The sequence below is a fragment of the Larus michahellis genome, chromosome 4 (genome assembly GCF_964199755.1).
Source record: "Larus michahellis chromosome 4, bLarMic1.1, whole genome shotgun sequence".
Classification (NCBI taxonomy): Eukaryota; Metazoa; Chordata; class Aves; order Charadriiformes; family Laridae; genus Larus; species Larus michahellis.
Window position 1 is genome coordinate 53,832,320 of NC_133899.1, and position 16,629 is coordinate 53,848,948.

The 16,629-nt window shown below is 42.9% G+C and overlaps 1 protein-coding gene across 7 annotated transcripts in view; it reads left to right on the forward strand.

The window, feature by feature from the left end:
* ACTN1 (actinin alpha 1) overlaps window positions 1-16,629 on the forward strand; it is a 92,277-nt gene that overhangs the window by 47,642 nt on the left and 28,006 nt on the right. For all 7 annotated transcript variants that reach the window (XM_074584874.1, XM_074584879.1, XM_074584876.1 and 4 more), the window contains exons 3-6: window positions 2,104-2,223; window positions 9,899-9,985; window positions 10,562-10,649; window positions 11,588-11,666. In XM_074584874.1, the coding sequence (XP_074440975.1) occupies window positions 2,104-2,223; window positions 9,899-9,985; window positions 10,562-10,649; window positions 11,588-11,666 (374 nt within the window). The remainder of the gene's footprint in view (window positions 1-2,103; window positions 2,224-9,898; window positions 9,986-10,561; window positions 10,650-11,587; window positions 11,667-16,629) is intronic.

Consider the following 16,629-nt stretch of genomic DNA (forward strand, 5'->3'; position numbering starts at 1 on the left):
TCTAAAACAAATATCCTATTGTGGTATTTGAGAGAGGGAGACTGCAGTTTTGCAATCACCATCAACTGCTCGAGGATCATGTTGCTGTCAGAGGGAACAATCCTGCTCTCGCAGGCCCCAGGGAGAGCGGTTCAGATGCTCTCCCTTATGTTGGCAATGCGCATCCTGCGGCCACAAGGTGAATTGGATCGTCTTGCTGTTCCAGATGAAACTTTATCTCTTGTCTTTATTTTTCTTTTTGCAAGGCTAGTTTACAGTCACATCAGCTGAAGAAAATGGTTATTTTTTAGCTGGCTCAACCCATTTGTTCACATTTGGCAGCCTAAGTCTGCTTAAACCTATTGTGAAACTGCATGTAAAAATGCCATTGTAAAACTGTCACAAAAAATGCTTCCACTTTTATTTAGAATGACTAGCATTATCCAAATGGAAAAAAAAGGCAACGTACCATGACGTGTACTTGAGGCTCCATTAAAGCAGAAGAATTTTTTAATCCTAGGATGGAGGTAGTACCGTAAATACATCTTTTTACTTAAATTGTCAGACATCAGTGTTTCATTTTGAAAGTGAATCTGGTTTTATCCTTAAGCTAGAGATCTAATGACACCAGCCTATAGTAATCACTGAAACACTTTTAAAGGATTTTCATTTCCAGACTGTTTTTTCTTTGTAGGGCATGGCTATGGAGATAATCTTTTTTTCTCCCTTTTATCTTTTCCTCACTCCTTTGTTAGGAAACAAGCCATCCAGTTTTAGTGTGAAGAAGAGTTCTTTAAAAAGTACCTTTCTTTCTGACTCTTAAGCCTCAAATAAAGGTTTTTTACTCAGCTTATATTGACTTAAATATTCAGGTTCAAGATATAGCAGGAGACTTTTGGAACTGAACAGGTCAAGTGGCTAATTGCTTGCCTAGACTTGCCCATTCGATCTCTTTTTAATTATAACATTTTTTTCAAAGTGCAAAACCTGCTTGCATTTTGTTTAGATCTTTTTTGTATTCTAGAGCTTGTGATCTGAAGGCAGCTGTTCCACCCATTTTTTGGTGTTGTGTGTTACATACATGTGGTTCCTGATGTCCCGTTTAATTATATTTCTAGCAGAGGTTCCTTTGAAAAGTCCACTTATCTGTCCAAGCTTTAATTTGCTCATTCTGCATGTTGGGTTAGTGTTAGTAAAAGTAGGCTGTCAGCATAGTTACAGGCAGCGTGTCAAAATGGCCATGACTGCACTTAATGCAGCTCTTTCAGATAAATAAGGTCAAGAAAGTACTTTTCCAAACCTTACAGCTTTGTTCCAGTCAGGAGCTGGCATTTGCCCTAAGATTCATTTCTGTCGGAGATTTACCTGCTCTTACCTCGGAGCTAGGCTGCTTCCCTCTCTCTGCCTTGTTATAAACATGTAAAATGCATACCGCTCTGTAAAAGACCATTGCATAGAGTTAGAAATTCATCAAACGTAGTGGAAAGGAGTTGAGATGAGTCTTTACAGTTATAAGGCCACTTGTCAAAGAACTGATTTTATTTCCTGATCTGGACGGTTATGGCCATTCAGTTCAAAGACTAGAGAGGTGCAAGGTCTGTATCCTGGCTGGGGAAAAGAAAAGGCAAGGTACAAGATCACCCTCATATTTGACCGTAGGAAGGTCCAAGAAGGAGAGATTTGCTTTGTAAATTGGGTGTTGTAAACGCTGGAGGGGAGCTCCTCACCTGTCTTTGTGGGGGACGGGAGTTTGTGCCATTTCCAGGCATCGTTGTCTGTGGTTAATGGTGTGGAGGTTAGTTCCACTGTCTAGCTCAGCATGGTTTTGAAGGATCTTTTCACCTCTGATACAAGCCTGCTGTGGAGAGGACTCAGTGCCCACAGTTCCTCTGTTACTAAAATATCTGGGATGCAACAAAAAGATACTATTCAGTCTGATTCTTTCTGGGGGCACTTAACAGTGAGTGTGGCTGTCCTGCATTCACTGTCAAGAAAGGATGCAGGGAGGTCTACCCTCTGTCTGGCTGAGCAGCAGGAGCCACCAGCAGCGGGAAATACCCACCAGGGAAGAAGGCATTCAGAATGGTTTTCTAATACTTTTTTTTCTTTCTCTTTTCTTATTAGGTGAACGTTTGGCTAAGCCTGAAAGAGGCAAAATGCGAGTGCACAAAATATCCAACGTGAACAAGGCCTTGGATTTCATTGCCAGCAAAGGAGTCAAATTAGTATCTATTGGAGCAGAAGGTAAAGAAACCAGCTGATCTGTCCAGGCCCAAGCTGTGCTTAGCTGTTGCCTTTCTCTCACGGCTGTGTGTAATTTCCCTTCGTACCTCCCTAGCCCTACCATGTCCTTGCAGAATAAGACATGGAGGGAAAAAGGGGATATATTAGGCCTTTACTCTGTATTTAAATCCCACCTTCGCACCAAGCTGCCAAACCTGATTCCCACTTGGGTTTATTGTTCAGGTCCTGCTTTTCTCCTGTTTCTCATGAGTTAAGGAAAACATTGAGCAGTGGCAGAAACAAATTAATTCAGATGTTTCTTTCTCAAATGAGAAAAAGTCTCAATTGAAGCACAGCAGCTGCTTGCATTTAGCTTGGTGCAGAGCTGCTGGGAAAGATCCCTTATTGCTGTAGGATATCCCAAAAGCCAAGTGCAGTCCCCAGCACAGGTCAAGGACTCCAGAGGCCCCAGTTTTCAGGGCTTCCAGGCTTCTTGTGCAACCCAAAAAGCTGCGTGGGTTTTTGAGACCATTGTGGGTAGCACCAGGGATGCCCTCAAGATGAACTTGCAGATCATACAGACAGCGGGGAGTTGTGTAGGATTTTTGTCCTTTTAGCAAAGATGGTGGGTGTTCTGCAGATATGTCACCCGAGACCCAGAAGGTCTTGCAGGGCTAGTAAGATAGTTTGCTCTTTTATAAACCTTAACAACTTGTCACCTTATCTGGATTGTGTTTTCCTGACACTTGTTTTCCTCTGCTCTGGACCTGTGTTTCAGTCCTGCCTATGGACTTCATGTTGTCACTGTTGCTGTGGAGACACTCAGCTTCTATGGTATTTCTAGGTTTGTCTTTACAGTGACCACGGAAAATGAGGGAGGTTTGTTATCTCCATCTTACAGATGGAAATATGTGGTTTCTCCAGGGAAACTCATGACAGAGCCAGGAAATTAGCCCATGATACAGTTCTGGATGAGCATTCCTCCTTTGGGAGAGTTGTGGAGCTGCAGGGCTGAGCCCTGCCTGTTCTTAGCCCAGGAGGTCAGAGCAGTGTCAGCATGTTGTTCCCAATTTTAGCCTTTCAGGCATGTTTTTGGAGACATCTCCAAGACACGTGCCCATCTTACGGTCCGCTTTTTCTGTGTCAGATCAGGCAGAATACTGCAGCAGCTGTAGGTGCTTACGTTTGCCTTACCGAGACCTTTACCTGAATGTACTGCTTTAACTTTATGGAGAATTTGCAACAATTTGAAACTAGTGCCCAGGGATGTGGCAAGCATTTCTTTACTGTGTTTGGTATTTAAAAGCAAAATACAAGAGGTGAACGGCTCAATGATACTGATATTTTGTATGTAAAGCTTTTCTTCAATTTTCCCAGCTTTCCCCACAGGAGCAACCTGAGAGTGTTGCTGGCCCTGAGCACTCTTTACGTAGCACAAATGCATATCTAAGATAATTTTGTGCCCTTACAAAATAGACTGGTGCATCCAGTGTCTGATATGGTAGTCCGTATCTATGTGAGACCCTTTTCAAACTGGAAGTTGGATCTGGAGCCAGAGGTCTTCTGCCTTAAAACAGCTCCTGCTGTCATTTGGATCTCAGACAGACATTTGAATCCTTCTGGGAGTCTAGAGCATGTGTAAAACTTATCTTCCCTGAGCTATTCCCTTTTTTTTTCCTGGTTCTGCTCTCCTTGGCACCAGTTTGCCTTGTCCTCCCTTTCCACTGGATTTTTCTTTTTTGATCTCTGCTCCTCTATCAGCTGTGACTGCACTCTCATAGCACTTAGAAATCATTTGCAAGTAAAATGGTCTGTGACCAAAGATCTCCAGGGCCTAGTTATTCAACATGGATTCAGAGCAGTTACCCTGTTCAGAAATAGGCTGTGAGGTGCCATTTTGTGACAGAAGCCATGATTTACATCAGTCTGAAAGGTGATCCCGACCTCCCCTGCCAAATATTCCTGCTCTCCTTTGTCCTGGTTCCCATATAGCTGCATGGTGAACCCATATGGTTTTCTTTATACCACAAAAGGTAGCACAGAACTGAATTTTGGACCAAGTTTAGGTTGAGTTTTTATACAGAGTGCTCAGGCCTGTGCTGTGATGCCAGCTCAGGCCGCGTAAATGTGATCACAGTATAGGTTCCCTGACGCCAGCTCCTGCTGTGCACCCAGACCTGGCCCAGATGACTCTGGTTGTCACCAGGCAGCATAACCTGCTGCAGTGCCATCGACCCAGTCCATCCAGGTGCTTGGTGTACAGTAAATTACACATCAGCTATAAAAATGGGCTTTTACTTTGAACAGCACAGCAGTAACTCTGTCCATGGAAGAGATTATAAGCCTTCCTGGAGCATGAATTTTAAGGGCTTACTTTCAGACTTTAAGAAGACATCATGCAGCAGTAAAGTAGAAGATAAAAGCCAATGAGGCAGTCATAACACTGCACTAAGAAAATGAGCTGTAAATGTCTCGGTCAGGTTGGACTGATCTAGGAAGTCTTCCAGGTGGCTTTTCTCCCAGAGGAGAAAACCACCATCCAGCAGCAGTGTGGTGGTACTGGCTGGGGCAGCACAGTCCTCACCCTGAGGTGGCTTGCTCCGTCTCTGGGTATCTGCTGGGCAGCCAGGGTCCTGTGCGGATGGCCTGCAGGCCAGCTGTAGTTCTCTGTATGCATTAGACAAATGACATTGGGCATCAGTGTCCTGGCTTTATTTATTACTAGTTTTTGTGGTTAAAATATAAGCTTCAGAAAGAATCCCAAGAAGACTCTCTGGTCGGCTTAAGCCTTATGAAACCTTGTGTTTAATCAGAGTTAAAGCCAGCAAAAATGTTTTCATGGCATTTATCTCACTTTTCATCAAATAAAGATCCCTCTCTGCTGTTTATAAACGAAGCTCTGCAGCTGCGTCCTAGTGAGCGACAACAGAATTGAAGAGGATTTCCTACACACAGCATGAGCGCAGGACATATTCCATGTCCATGTTAAACGGAGGATGAACTAAGCAAACAGAATAAGCAGTAAGGGTTAAGAGCTGCTTTTTACAACCGTCTTTGCTAACAATTCAAGATGATTCTGAACATCTCTGTTTAGCCAGAGTCCATAGGATCAAAGCAGTTGTGGCATGCAGCAGATCTGTGTAAATCTGGATCAAGGAAGGCTCTAGCCTGGTGCAGGTTCCAAATGGTTTTTCATCTGCTTTTAAATCTCACTGTCATCTGACACCTCAGGAACCTTCTTTTGCTGTAATAGATTCCATACTGGTGTCAAATGCTCCTGGGATTTAACAGATTGAATAGGTCAAGTATGTGACCCTAAGACTGTTTTATTTGCACCTCTAATCTTCATAGAAGGTTGCTGCTTTCTTAGACAGATGTGGCTCCAGTTCAGCATAAACATAACTTTGGATGGACTGATCCCCATTCTCACCTGTGAAAGGAGAAAAGAAGCTTAGAAATTTCAATAATTGGAGAAGTCCCATCTGAGCAAAACACCTACTGAAGTCCCAGGCAGAGCAAGCATATATTTGACAGCGGAAAGAGGGGGAAAATAAAGTCTCTACACATCAGTGAGTGAAACATAGCATTGTATTTGTCCCTGTCTCGTCCCCGCTCACAGTTAGGGAGTTGAGATGTACACCCCCATCATCAATGCCAGCCATCTGTCCTAAATCTGGCTGGACCATGATTAGCAACATGCTTAATGAAGACAGGGGCATGGATGCTCATCCTGCTTTATTTGGCTTTTGTCAGGATAAACAAAATGCAGAGCAGCCTTAATTTTATGTCACCATTGTTGGTCTATGTTTTCAATTGCCAGATTATAAAGCTATCCTGCTAGTTGTTCATCCCCTGCAACTCCTTCTCTCCATGGGGTAACCAGAGGCTGTGCTCTTATAGGCAACTCAGAAATAGCTAGGGGGGATAACAGTTTTTGTAGCATTGATTCTGCTTCTAACTACCCAGGCCAGTGTAGAAAAGTAAGCTTAATTGTTTTTACATTTTTCAAAATGAGTTCATGCATTTAAAAAAGGTGGTGTCATTTTAAAAGCCACATCTGTGTAGCCAGCCAGTCTTGCTCCTAAGGACTGAATATTTTTCAGGCCCTTAATTGGCTGTCAAGCAAATGGATGAGTGTACTGTAGCTTTTGCATATTTTGTTTGTGGAACTTGGTACAATGATGGGAGCTGAGTGGAAGCGTATTCACTGGTGCAAAAAATTTCCTTCCAGTGGATGCAGATGCCTCTTCAGCTTTAGCCAGCAACTCATCCACCCCCAAGTTGAATGTAAATCACATTAATAACATGTACTTGCTGCTGCTGTTCAGACAACAGCTGCTGGTGGTGGAGGAAGCACAGACAACACTTGCAGAGGTCCTGCCTAGGAAGAGCACTTGGAAAGCACAGTCAGGCAGAAGATACAGTCTGATTATTAGACTGTTAATTTGTGAACTGCTCTCACATTACTGAGCCTTACTTACATCAGTGGGGAACAAACACAGTATCTTTAATTAAGCATTAGATTGTTCTAGCTTTGTAGTGTTACACTCAACTTTTTAACAGTTCCTGTGGATTTTCTTTCTCTTCATCACCATGAAGCAGAAGGCTTCATGCAAGCCTGTTTTGCAACCATGTTTTTCGCTTTTGTTTCTTCACCATATTCTACTGTATTGGAAAGAGACTGGCAGCAGCTTGAAGGGATCCTAAAGGAAAAGGAGGTTGGCATTGGGGAATGCAAGGGTGGAAAACTGAGTGAGTGAGGGCCAAAGAGCATATCCTTTCTGATCAGGCTGGCTGACTTTGTAACCAGGTTGCCAAGAGACATTTTTTAGCTCTAGAAATAAAAAATGGTTGCCCGCTTCTAACAAATAATAACAGTTTTGTCGACTATTTTAAAGAAGAAAAAAAAAAAAAGAAGAAAAGGACCAGGGATGGTGAAGTTGGTTAAATCTGCGTCCTGGGATGTTTCACTTACTAATCTCACTAACATCAGTATCTGCTTGGTAGGTGGTGGGTTTTCCTTGTGTCAAGAAAAAATAAAATGATATGTAGAGATGAAGTGGTGGAAATATTCTGGGCTTCTTCTAGAGCAGCTTTGCTTTGGTGCACTGCGAAGGAAGAATCAGACATGGGAGCAGGGAGCACACATCTTCCTTTTTAAATGAGTAATGCAATGAAGAGGGTGGGGGAGAAGAGATCACAGAATCATAGAATGGTTCAGGTTGGAAGGGACCTTAAAGATCGTCTAGATCCAACCCCCCTGCCATGGGCAGGGACACCTCCCACTAGACCAGGTTGCTCAAAGCCCCATCCAGCCTTCTGGGCAACCTGATGCTTTCCAACTTAACTCCACCACCTAACTTTATAAAGATGGAATTTGAGAATGTGACCAGAGAATAGAGCTGAGTTCTGTTGCCACATTAACAACTTAACGCCATCTGGTTTTATGTAGGTATCTTGACCTTTATTTCCAATTAAAGTCCATGGAACAGTAACATTAATTACCTGTTTCAGCTCACTGATTTATTTATTAGTGTTCATAAAGCATTTTCAACATTAAAGTATTGCCATCAGCTTTTCATCTAGTCCATTAAAATAAAGAGCTCGATTTAGTTTCAGATCTTAAATATACCTTAGGGTCCTCCTGCCAACTGCTGTGGTCTTTACAGGCATTGGGGTTTTTTGCTTTTTGAAAATCCCCCACAAATATCTATCACATGAACAAAACAAGCAAGCTGAAAATGTGGATGCTTTCTTTTCTATTTTATCTGTAGTATCTCAGGTATTTGTAACAATATTAAGAATTTTCCTTTGAGCTGGAGAATGCAAGAAGTGCAGAACTGAATATACTTGTCATCACATGACATTTTCTTACATCAGCCTAGCAGACAACACCCTGACCCCAAAATACCTGTAAAAAATTAATTTGTGAGAAAATTGTCAGTAGGCAAACATAGTTTTTTTCATGCCAGCAACAATAACTGTAGTTCTTTTGTACTGTAGTGAAAAGTTGTTGGCTCTTTAATTCTGGACAAACTGATGCCCCACCAGGTCTCTGTCTGTACTCGTAAATGCAGGAAGGTGTAGGCACAGGGGTTTACTGCAGTAGAACAAGGTGGTGGTGTGTCTTGTTTTCTGTCTTTTAAATCTGTAAATCCCTAATGCAGATGTATGTCAAAGCACAGTGGAGATTATCCTTCTCATTTACACTGGAAGTTGCACCACATGTATTGCTAAATCACAAGCTTTCAGGAGTTTGGACCAGATGGACATGGTTTCTGAAACAACATGTTTGGTGTGTGTTTGAAAATATTTCATAAAAGGAAAAAATTTTTAATGGCTTAAAAGGAAAATTCCAAATATTGTTACTTTTGTGACAGGATCCAGACAGGTGGCAGTTGCCTATACTGCAAATTTCTACTTGCCCCAGAGCATGATGTGTTCCTACTGGGCAGCTTTATGGAAGCAGTGACACAGAGGTGTCTACAGTAGTACAAAAATGGTTTCTAGCAGCCTTGTTAGGACATGAATTATTCTACCTCCAAACAGTAGGTAAATTCTAATCCTTTTCTTACTGAAAATATTCTTGTAGCTTGTCAGTTTTTTGATAAAGATCCTTCTGCCATGCAGGAATCTGCCAGAGAATGAGTAGGAGAAGGCAGGTTGGCTAGTTTCACTATCCAAAAAAGTGAAGGCTGTAAATTTTATAACATGTATATATAGTCTGTGTGGAATTTTTGTAGATGCTGAGGAGGATCAGCGCTTGAGACCCAGCTGCTCGCCCTTTGGACTGTTTGACGCTGATCTATATGTGGTGGAAGCCTCTTTCTGGGCCAGCATCCCCCCAGTGCCTCCCCCCAGAACCTTGATCACTCATCCTAAACAGATCATATGTCACACACACAAGCAGTCACTTTCTAAAACCTCTTGACCCTTGCTGATTTATATTGTGGGGTCCAATGAGCAATAAAGCACAATCTGCTTAACATCTTAGTTTATATTATGGTCAGCTCAGGCTGGTCAGCATGAGTCTTGGCTTCCTCTTCAAGCAGGACGCATGTACTTTGAGGAATGCTCTGTTGTGTCTTTTGTCAATTACATGACTGAAAGAAGTCCTTTAGAGGCAGTCTGGTGTATGTGGGCTTGTTTGGAATTAAAACGTTGATGTTTCTTGGTTTTCTTGGTGGTAGATAGTTCACATGACAAAACCAGCTGTCGGAGCTCATCTGCACTAGGAAGTCTCACTGGTTCTTCTGGTAGAATTACGCTGGGGCAGTTACATAGGTGACTTGAAGCAGACATTTCAGAGTAAGAGAGGAAGGCTTTTCTTTTTCCTAGTTTGGCTTATATGGCTTCTAAGTGATAGCAATTAAACCTGAAAAAGATGTATTTAGGGCCCTGTGGGGAATCGCACTGATCTAAATTGGTCCTTGTTCCTGGTCTTTTGGATCATTGGTGTCTGTTTTACACTCAGTATTATACTGCAAGAGAACCAGTCTGATTACTGGGTACTGCTGGGCAAGACTGTGCTGTACCAGCAGAGCATCTGGGGAGGTGGGGAAGAACAGTTTTCAGATGAAATTCCAGTTCTCCCATCTGCAAAAGGGAACGCTCCCCAGTGCTCCTGTTTTGCTAGGATTTTCACCTGCAACTTGATTTCTCCTATTTCTTCCCTTTCTGTGTTTTTTCTCCATAGAAATCGTGGATGGCAATGTTAAAATGACTCTTGGAATGATCTGGACCATCATCCTTCGTTTTGCCATTCAGGATATCTCAGTTGAAGGTAAACCTTAGTTCTTTCTAGCCACTGTTCAGCAATGAATTGGAGTAACTAAATGGCTTTGCCACTTAAGAGGCCCAGAATGTGCTTATGTGAGTCACTGGAAGATCCTAGGGAACTACCCTCCCCAAGCTGCCCTGTCATCTCACTGACATTTCTGGCCAAGTTCAGGTATACTGAGAAGAGTTTTTCACATCCTCTTCTTGTAAGAGATTTTAAGAGCAGCTCAAAAAGATGGTGAAGCCTGAAAGCCAACTTTGATGTTGGCTTTTCTTGCAGGCTGATTCAGGAACTAGCACTGAAAATAGACCTATCTCTTACAAGTCCTATAAAACTCTCCTCTCTAATCCCGAAAAGCTATCTCCTTATTACAGAACCTCATTAAGAAAATATTAGCAACAAAACTATCCCAGTAGACTCTTCCAAACAAAGAATTTCCTGAGAAGTGAAATTAAATAAAGCACAATTCAGCACAGTCCCTACCAAAGAGAAGTTGGTCATGTTTTTATAGCATATGCCTCAGAGACTCCTGCTTTCTAAGAAAATGAGTTAATTGGTGTGCTTGCTTGCTTTCTTTAGAGACATCTGCTAAAGAAGGACTTTTGTTATGGTGTCAGAGGAAGACAGCCCCCTACAAAAATGTAAACATCCAGAACTTCCATATCAGGTGAGTTACAGGCAAGATTTTAGCTTTACAATCTGTGTTATTTTCATATGTCTCTTGTTACATCCAACAATGTTCCTGACAGACCTCCCAAGGCAATGCAGATGCATGTTACAAAGTAACAGTGTAGTCCAGAGAGACCTAGAAAATTAAAGGCAGAGGTTATAAGAGGATCCAAGTACCTACATCCCAATTCCTCATTCTAGTTGCTTTCATAAAGTTCTTCAGAGCATTAAGTCTTCTGACAGCAGCATATATGCCTGGGCCAAGCAAGACAGCTTTTGCTTTATGGAAACTCAGAACGCTTTAGGAGCCATGAAATAAGGGCTGCACCAGAAACTCTGTAGTATGGCAGAGTTGGAAATGGATGAGATGTTTTCTTGCTCTGCTCTTAATATTTCCAAATTGGCAGATGTCCCAGTGAAGATTCTGCATAGTAGTGCTTTTTCCAGCATGTCTTGGAGAGCTGTATGAACCATATAAATGTAAAGCGCTTTTTTGAGAGCTTAAGTGCCATCCATGGTAGGCAGTAGTATAGTGGAGCTAGCTATGGGCATCTGCCTTTTCCCTAAGGAATGCACTTGTTCCTTCTTTAAGCCTTGTATCTACACCTTTTTTCAACCCGAGCTCTACACCTGTCCTTGCATGCTCCATGGGACATGCACAGAGAGTTCAGCACAGACAACTGGCAAAAAGGAGGTGGCAATGCAAACAACAAATCCTAATTACAGTGGATTTTTGCAGGGATTGAAAGGAATCTTTATTGCAGTCTCATGCAGGTACAAGACATGCCTCCTTCCCAGCAGTTATAGAAGCACCATTGGCCAGAAACTAAACCAGAATTAGTTGTCCTGCTGTCTTGGTGCCTTCCCTCATGCTTGTCACTGTGTCCCTCCCTGGCTGACCACTGTTCGTTGTGCTATCTTCTGTCTCTCTTGTAGTTGGAAGGATGGCCTTGGTTTCTGCGCTTTAATTCATAGACACCGTCCAGAGCTCATCGACTACGGGAAGCTACGAAAGGTACAACACAATTTTTTTGTCAGACCAGATGCTTGGCTCCTTGAAAGTAAAGAGGGAGAAGAATTAGCTTGATAAACATAATTGGAGAACTTCAGCACAAGCTGGCAGTTGCAGGACTGGGGGGGGAAGGAAGGAGGGATGAATCAGTACATTCAGGCTTCTTAGTGAAGCGTGAACTTAATGAGCTTCCTGCTTGCCTTTCTCTGCTTTCAGACTGCCTTATGAGAGACACGTGCCCCAACCCCAGCTGATGAGCAAAAGCTGGCAAATTCATTAACACCAAATGTGAGACTAGTTCTGTGCTAATGTCACAGACTAGCAAGTCAAATCAGACTTAACATTTCTGTGGAGAGTTGGATATAAACCAGTTACCTGGTGTTCAAGCTCATTGAGGGGGTCTCTGTATCCTCACTGGACACTTGTCACATGCTCCCAGCTTAGCACTGAGCCATTTGCAGTACTGAGCTTCTCCTAGCGTGTAGGTATCAGGTGCCAGAAAAGCATTTGCTGTAACACTCAATTTTACTTTAAAAAGTGCCACTGGTAACATGATATCTAGCTTCTCCAAAGTTTGATTCCTGTGTGTCTTGAAGACAAGATTGCTAAGTGGATGATGAGACTAAGTGTTCAGTGGTATGTGCTGCCAGCAGTGTCTTGAACCCAGCAGGGTGATGGAAGACCAAACCGGGTTCCCATCCTATTGGCATTCCTGCAGTCTCCTGAGATCCGGTTTCATTATATCTGTGAACATGTGGAGTGAAATGTCACCAAGAGCATAATTCACGTGTTGTTACTGAGGCTAATACACAAAAAGTTTGACCATCTGATTACAGAGGCTGGGTGTTATAAAGTGGATACGTGTTCAATGTTAGCTAGGGAAATAAACATAGAAGCCCATTAAATTTGAACTTGAGCTCTTGGATCGCTGTGCAAATAGACAATATGTAAATGAGTTAGTCAAATTAGCTGCATCCTTGAGGCAGTGAATAGTACAATGCCTGCTCTGCTTTTCAGTAACCTTGTGGATCTTTACTGTCTTGCAGAGCAGTCAGTTATATTATCTGATCAGTTTTAGTGTCTGGAGTCAGCACATGATGAATAAACAGTGGGAAGAGACTGTACCTGTTTACATAAACAGCAGCAATAAGAAAAGGAATTATTAGAGCTACATTTTCAGTGCCTGATCTTGGGAAAATAAAAGCAGCTGAGCAGTGTGTGTTTGACAACTCCAGCCGTGTAAATGCTACAGCACTCTCTGTTATCAACAAAGCCCTTAGCCAAACCCAAGAAAAATGAGAGTGAGGGAAAGAAAGTTATTTGGTCATATTGCCTGCAGACTTTTTAAGGTGAAAGGGAGGGTGATTGTCCTAGCCAAAATGAACGTAGATGGGAAGGGATTTGTCCTCCTTGGAGTAAGGTTAAAGGGGACCAGAGCTTTTTGTTCTCCACTTGCCTTTGATCCCATCCTTCATCAGGTTCCCACTGCCTTCCTGCAGTCTTCTGACTCTTTCTGTATCATTTTTATTGTTTTTCTGCCTTGATTACTCTAAAGGCATGAGATTAAATGTATGTTTGAGAACTCTACCATAGCTGAAATCTTGAGAAAATAGCTGCGAAGAGACTAGCCTTTAGCTCTGGCAGTTGATGTGTGCTGAAGGGAAATTGCCTTTTTTATGCTAGATCTTTGAAACCCATATTGTAGAATGTAGGATATAGACACGGCACCTTCATAAACACAGTTATTTGCCTGGACTATTTCTGTCACTTGCTTCCTCCTTTAATGCTTTTTTCTCCTCCCTTTGGCTCAATTCAACTGATTCTTGCCCTTCTCCTTGGAGCCTACTTCTCCTCTCGCCCTTCCCTCAAAAACAAGCAAACAAACAAACAAACAAACCCCAACATTTTGAATCATTCCTGGTTCTGCAGGGGACTTACCTTGCAGAGAAAGACATGAGAAAGGCTCCCGAGAAGCAGCCATCACAGTGGATAGTAGATCAGAGTTCCATCTCCAGGTCTCTTCCAACTCTAGGGACTGATTAATGACATCTCAGTTCTGTGTGCCTTTGACAATGTTCCATGTGTTTCTGTGTACACACACACGCATGTATAAGATAGAGGTGAGCATCAGTCCAAGCTGCCGATAGGTCTGCATTGTACCTCCTGTTTGGGCAGCATTCTGGCGCAGCTTTAGTGTTTTCTGCTCCTTCACAGAGGCAGTGTCTATGCTACAGACCATGTATTGGCAGCGTATGCTAACAAAAGGTAGCTGCATGTCTTCTTCACAAAAATTAGCAACTTCTTTAGTCAGCACAGTTTTGTATTGAGTTTATGTTCATAGCTCTTTTTCCTAGTCCACCCAGCTCGGTGTCAGTGATTCCCTGACACCACAACTACTTACTTGGTTAGATGGTTTCTGTTTGGTGCAGATCTATCTGCTATTGTTCAGCTCACTGTAGATAAGATCTCAAGATTCAGCTCATGATCTGCATGTGAGGAATATGCAGAAGATGGGGTTTCCCTTCCTCCTTTTACCCCCGACTGTAGCTCAACTGTGAGCCACATCTCAGATCTTTTTATCAAGTACAATGGTTGACTGATGGCTCAGACACCCCCTCATACACCACAATCCATATAGAAATGTGGTCTGTGTACTGCCGTGTTGGATGCGTTTATTACAGATATTCCTGAAAACATGAGTTGTACCAATAGATTTCTTTCCTAGTGTCTTCAACTCTGTCAGATATAGTAAGTGCTTGCTCTCTCTTGATTTTCCTCCCCCTCCATCTCTTTTCCTGATTGCTAGTTAATAGAAGATTTTTTTTTTTATGTCACACTGCAATAATTGCCATGGCAACCTTGTATGCCGCAAGCACTTGGCAATAGCTGGGGGAGGGGAGAAGACTCCCTGTGTGAGTTAGGGTCGTGGTCAAAGAGGAGGAGCTGCAGTAGTCTTTAGTCAGCAAAAGCAGGGAACGTGCCATCTGTTTCAGGCAGGTTTGCTATCTGCCACCATTAAAACAACATAATTCCTCAGTGTTGAAACTATAGCTTTCCTTGTGGTTGGCCCAGATAGAGCCTGATAAATTACTGCTCCTCGTTGTGTCTCTGCCATTTCTACATTCACATAAGCAGAGTGGGAACCAAGGCACCTCTGCAGAACTTCATCTGGGTCAGTGCTTTTCTGGGGGGGGTGTTTCAGCTGTGGAAGGAATCAGGGGACAAGTGACTTGGCTTTTTTTCCTCTGCTGCCCTTGGGTCCCTAAAACGTGCCTGCAGATGTGGTGCTGCAGCACTGCACTGCAAGGCTTGGAGCTGCCAGGCCAGTCTTTACTACTTTATCCCTTTTCATGGGAGTCAATTGAAACAGGCGATTTGAAATCATGGTGTATGATGGGATGGAATTGAAACCAGTGGAGTTTGGAGGAGTTTCATGGGGCTCAAGACCCTGTTGTAGTCTTGGACAAGCCCCCAGGGAAACCCCGTCTCTTGCACAAAGAAGTATCACCTTCATGATGAGCAACCCCACTGTCCATGAGGCGTGAAACTTTTCCCACAGAGAACAGGGTCTTGCTCAAGGTTTAGCTCTATGCTCATCTTGGAGCTAGTCTTGGGCTTACGTAGCTTGCTTTCAGTAGCACTGTCTTTAGCTTCATTCCCCAAGAGACTATGTGATCACACATCTTTCTTACATACGAAGTAGAAGTCTGCTGGCTTCATCTAGGTGAGTCTCCAGTTTCCCGCATGTTAAGACTCCCAGCCCTTCCTTTGGGAGCGCCCAAGCCCAGTAAGTTTTCCCATCAGGAAACCTCACCCAACTTCCAGCTTAAAATTTCTTTTTAACCTTTGGCAACATTGCTCCTGGTGTTCTTACTTGCGAACTGATAGGAAAGCTATCTGCAGTGAATTTGCTCCTCCCTTTCCTCCAGGGGAGGCTGACAGATCTTCAGACAGCTCATTCAGATGGATCTGTGCTAAGAAAGGGTCTGTGTTAATACTAAACACTCTGTCAGGGCGCTAGCAATGCCATGGTGGTCATATCTGGTCAGCATAGATTAAAATTTGGTACACAGTGGTGACATTTCTACAGATGTAGAAAATGTCACATGAGCTATGGGAAAACTGGCAAGGGAGCTGCCACTTGGCATTTTTGTATTCTCCTGCACTTGAGTGAAAGAAAGGCCTTTACTTTCCCTTCCTAAATGGAGCTAAGGCCCTGTCTATACATAGTAAACAACGTACAGTATCTATTGAGAAGCTAGTGTCACCTTCCCAAATAAGGCTTTTGGTTACACTTTTGGTTCATAGAGGTCTCTCCACAGCAGGCACAGGAGACGTGGGCTGAAGTTGAAATGGTACCAGCCTCCAGTTCCATGGCATAGGGTGGTTTCTTGTGACTGGAGGATAGTAAAAAACATATCCAGCCAGCTGTCAACAAACACCCCCAGGTCCTTTTCTGCCGGGCAGCTTTCCAGCCACTCTTCCCCAAGCCTCTAGCATTGCATGGGGTTGTTGTGACCCAAGTGCAGGACCCAGCACTTAACAATCATTATGTTTGAATGCTGGAAACAATTTGCAGAGGTCTTTCATTTCCAGTGACATCTGCGTTTCATATTCTCTTGTGTGGCTCTTTAAAATCTAGTTACCTTTGTGATATGACTCACGATGTGATAAGTCACATTTAACTTTGTTTAGGATTTGATTACTGTGTATTGATGTCTGTATCTGAAGTGCATCCTGCCACAGCAGAAAGCTTCTATAAAGAGGAATAGAAATGTACTAAGGAAATGACAAGTCCTGTGCAGTGACTAGGAGGAAAAGCAATACTCAGACAAAACGGGTTTTTTTATATATATTTATTTTGTAGAGATTTGTTAAAACATTTCTGTTCCTCCCACTCAACTGGTGTTCAACAAACTGTACACTAGCTAAGGACAGCACCCGTTGCAGATGTTGTTACTATTTC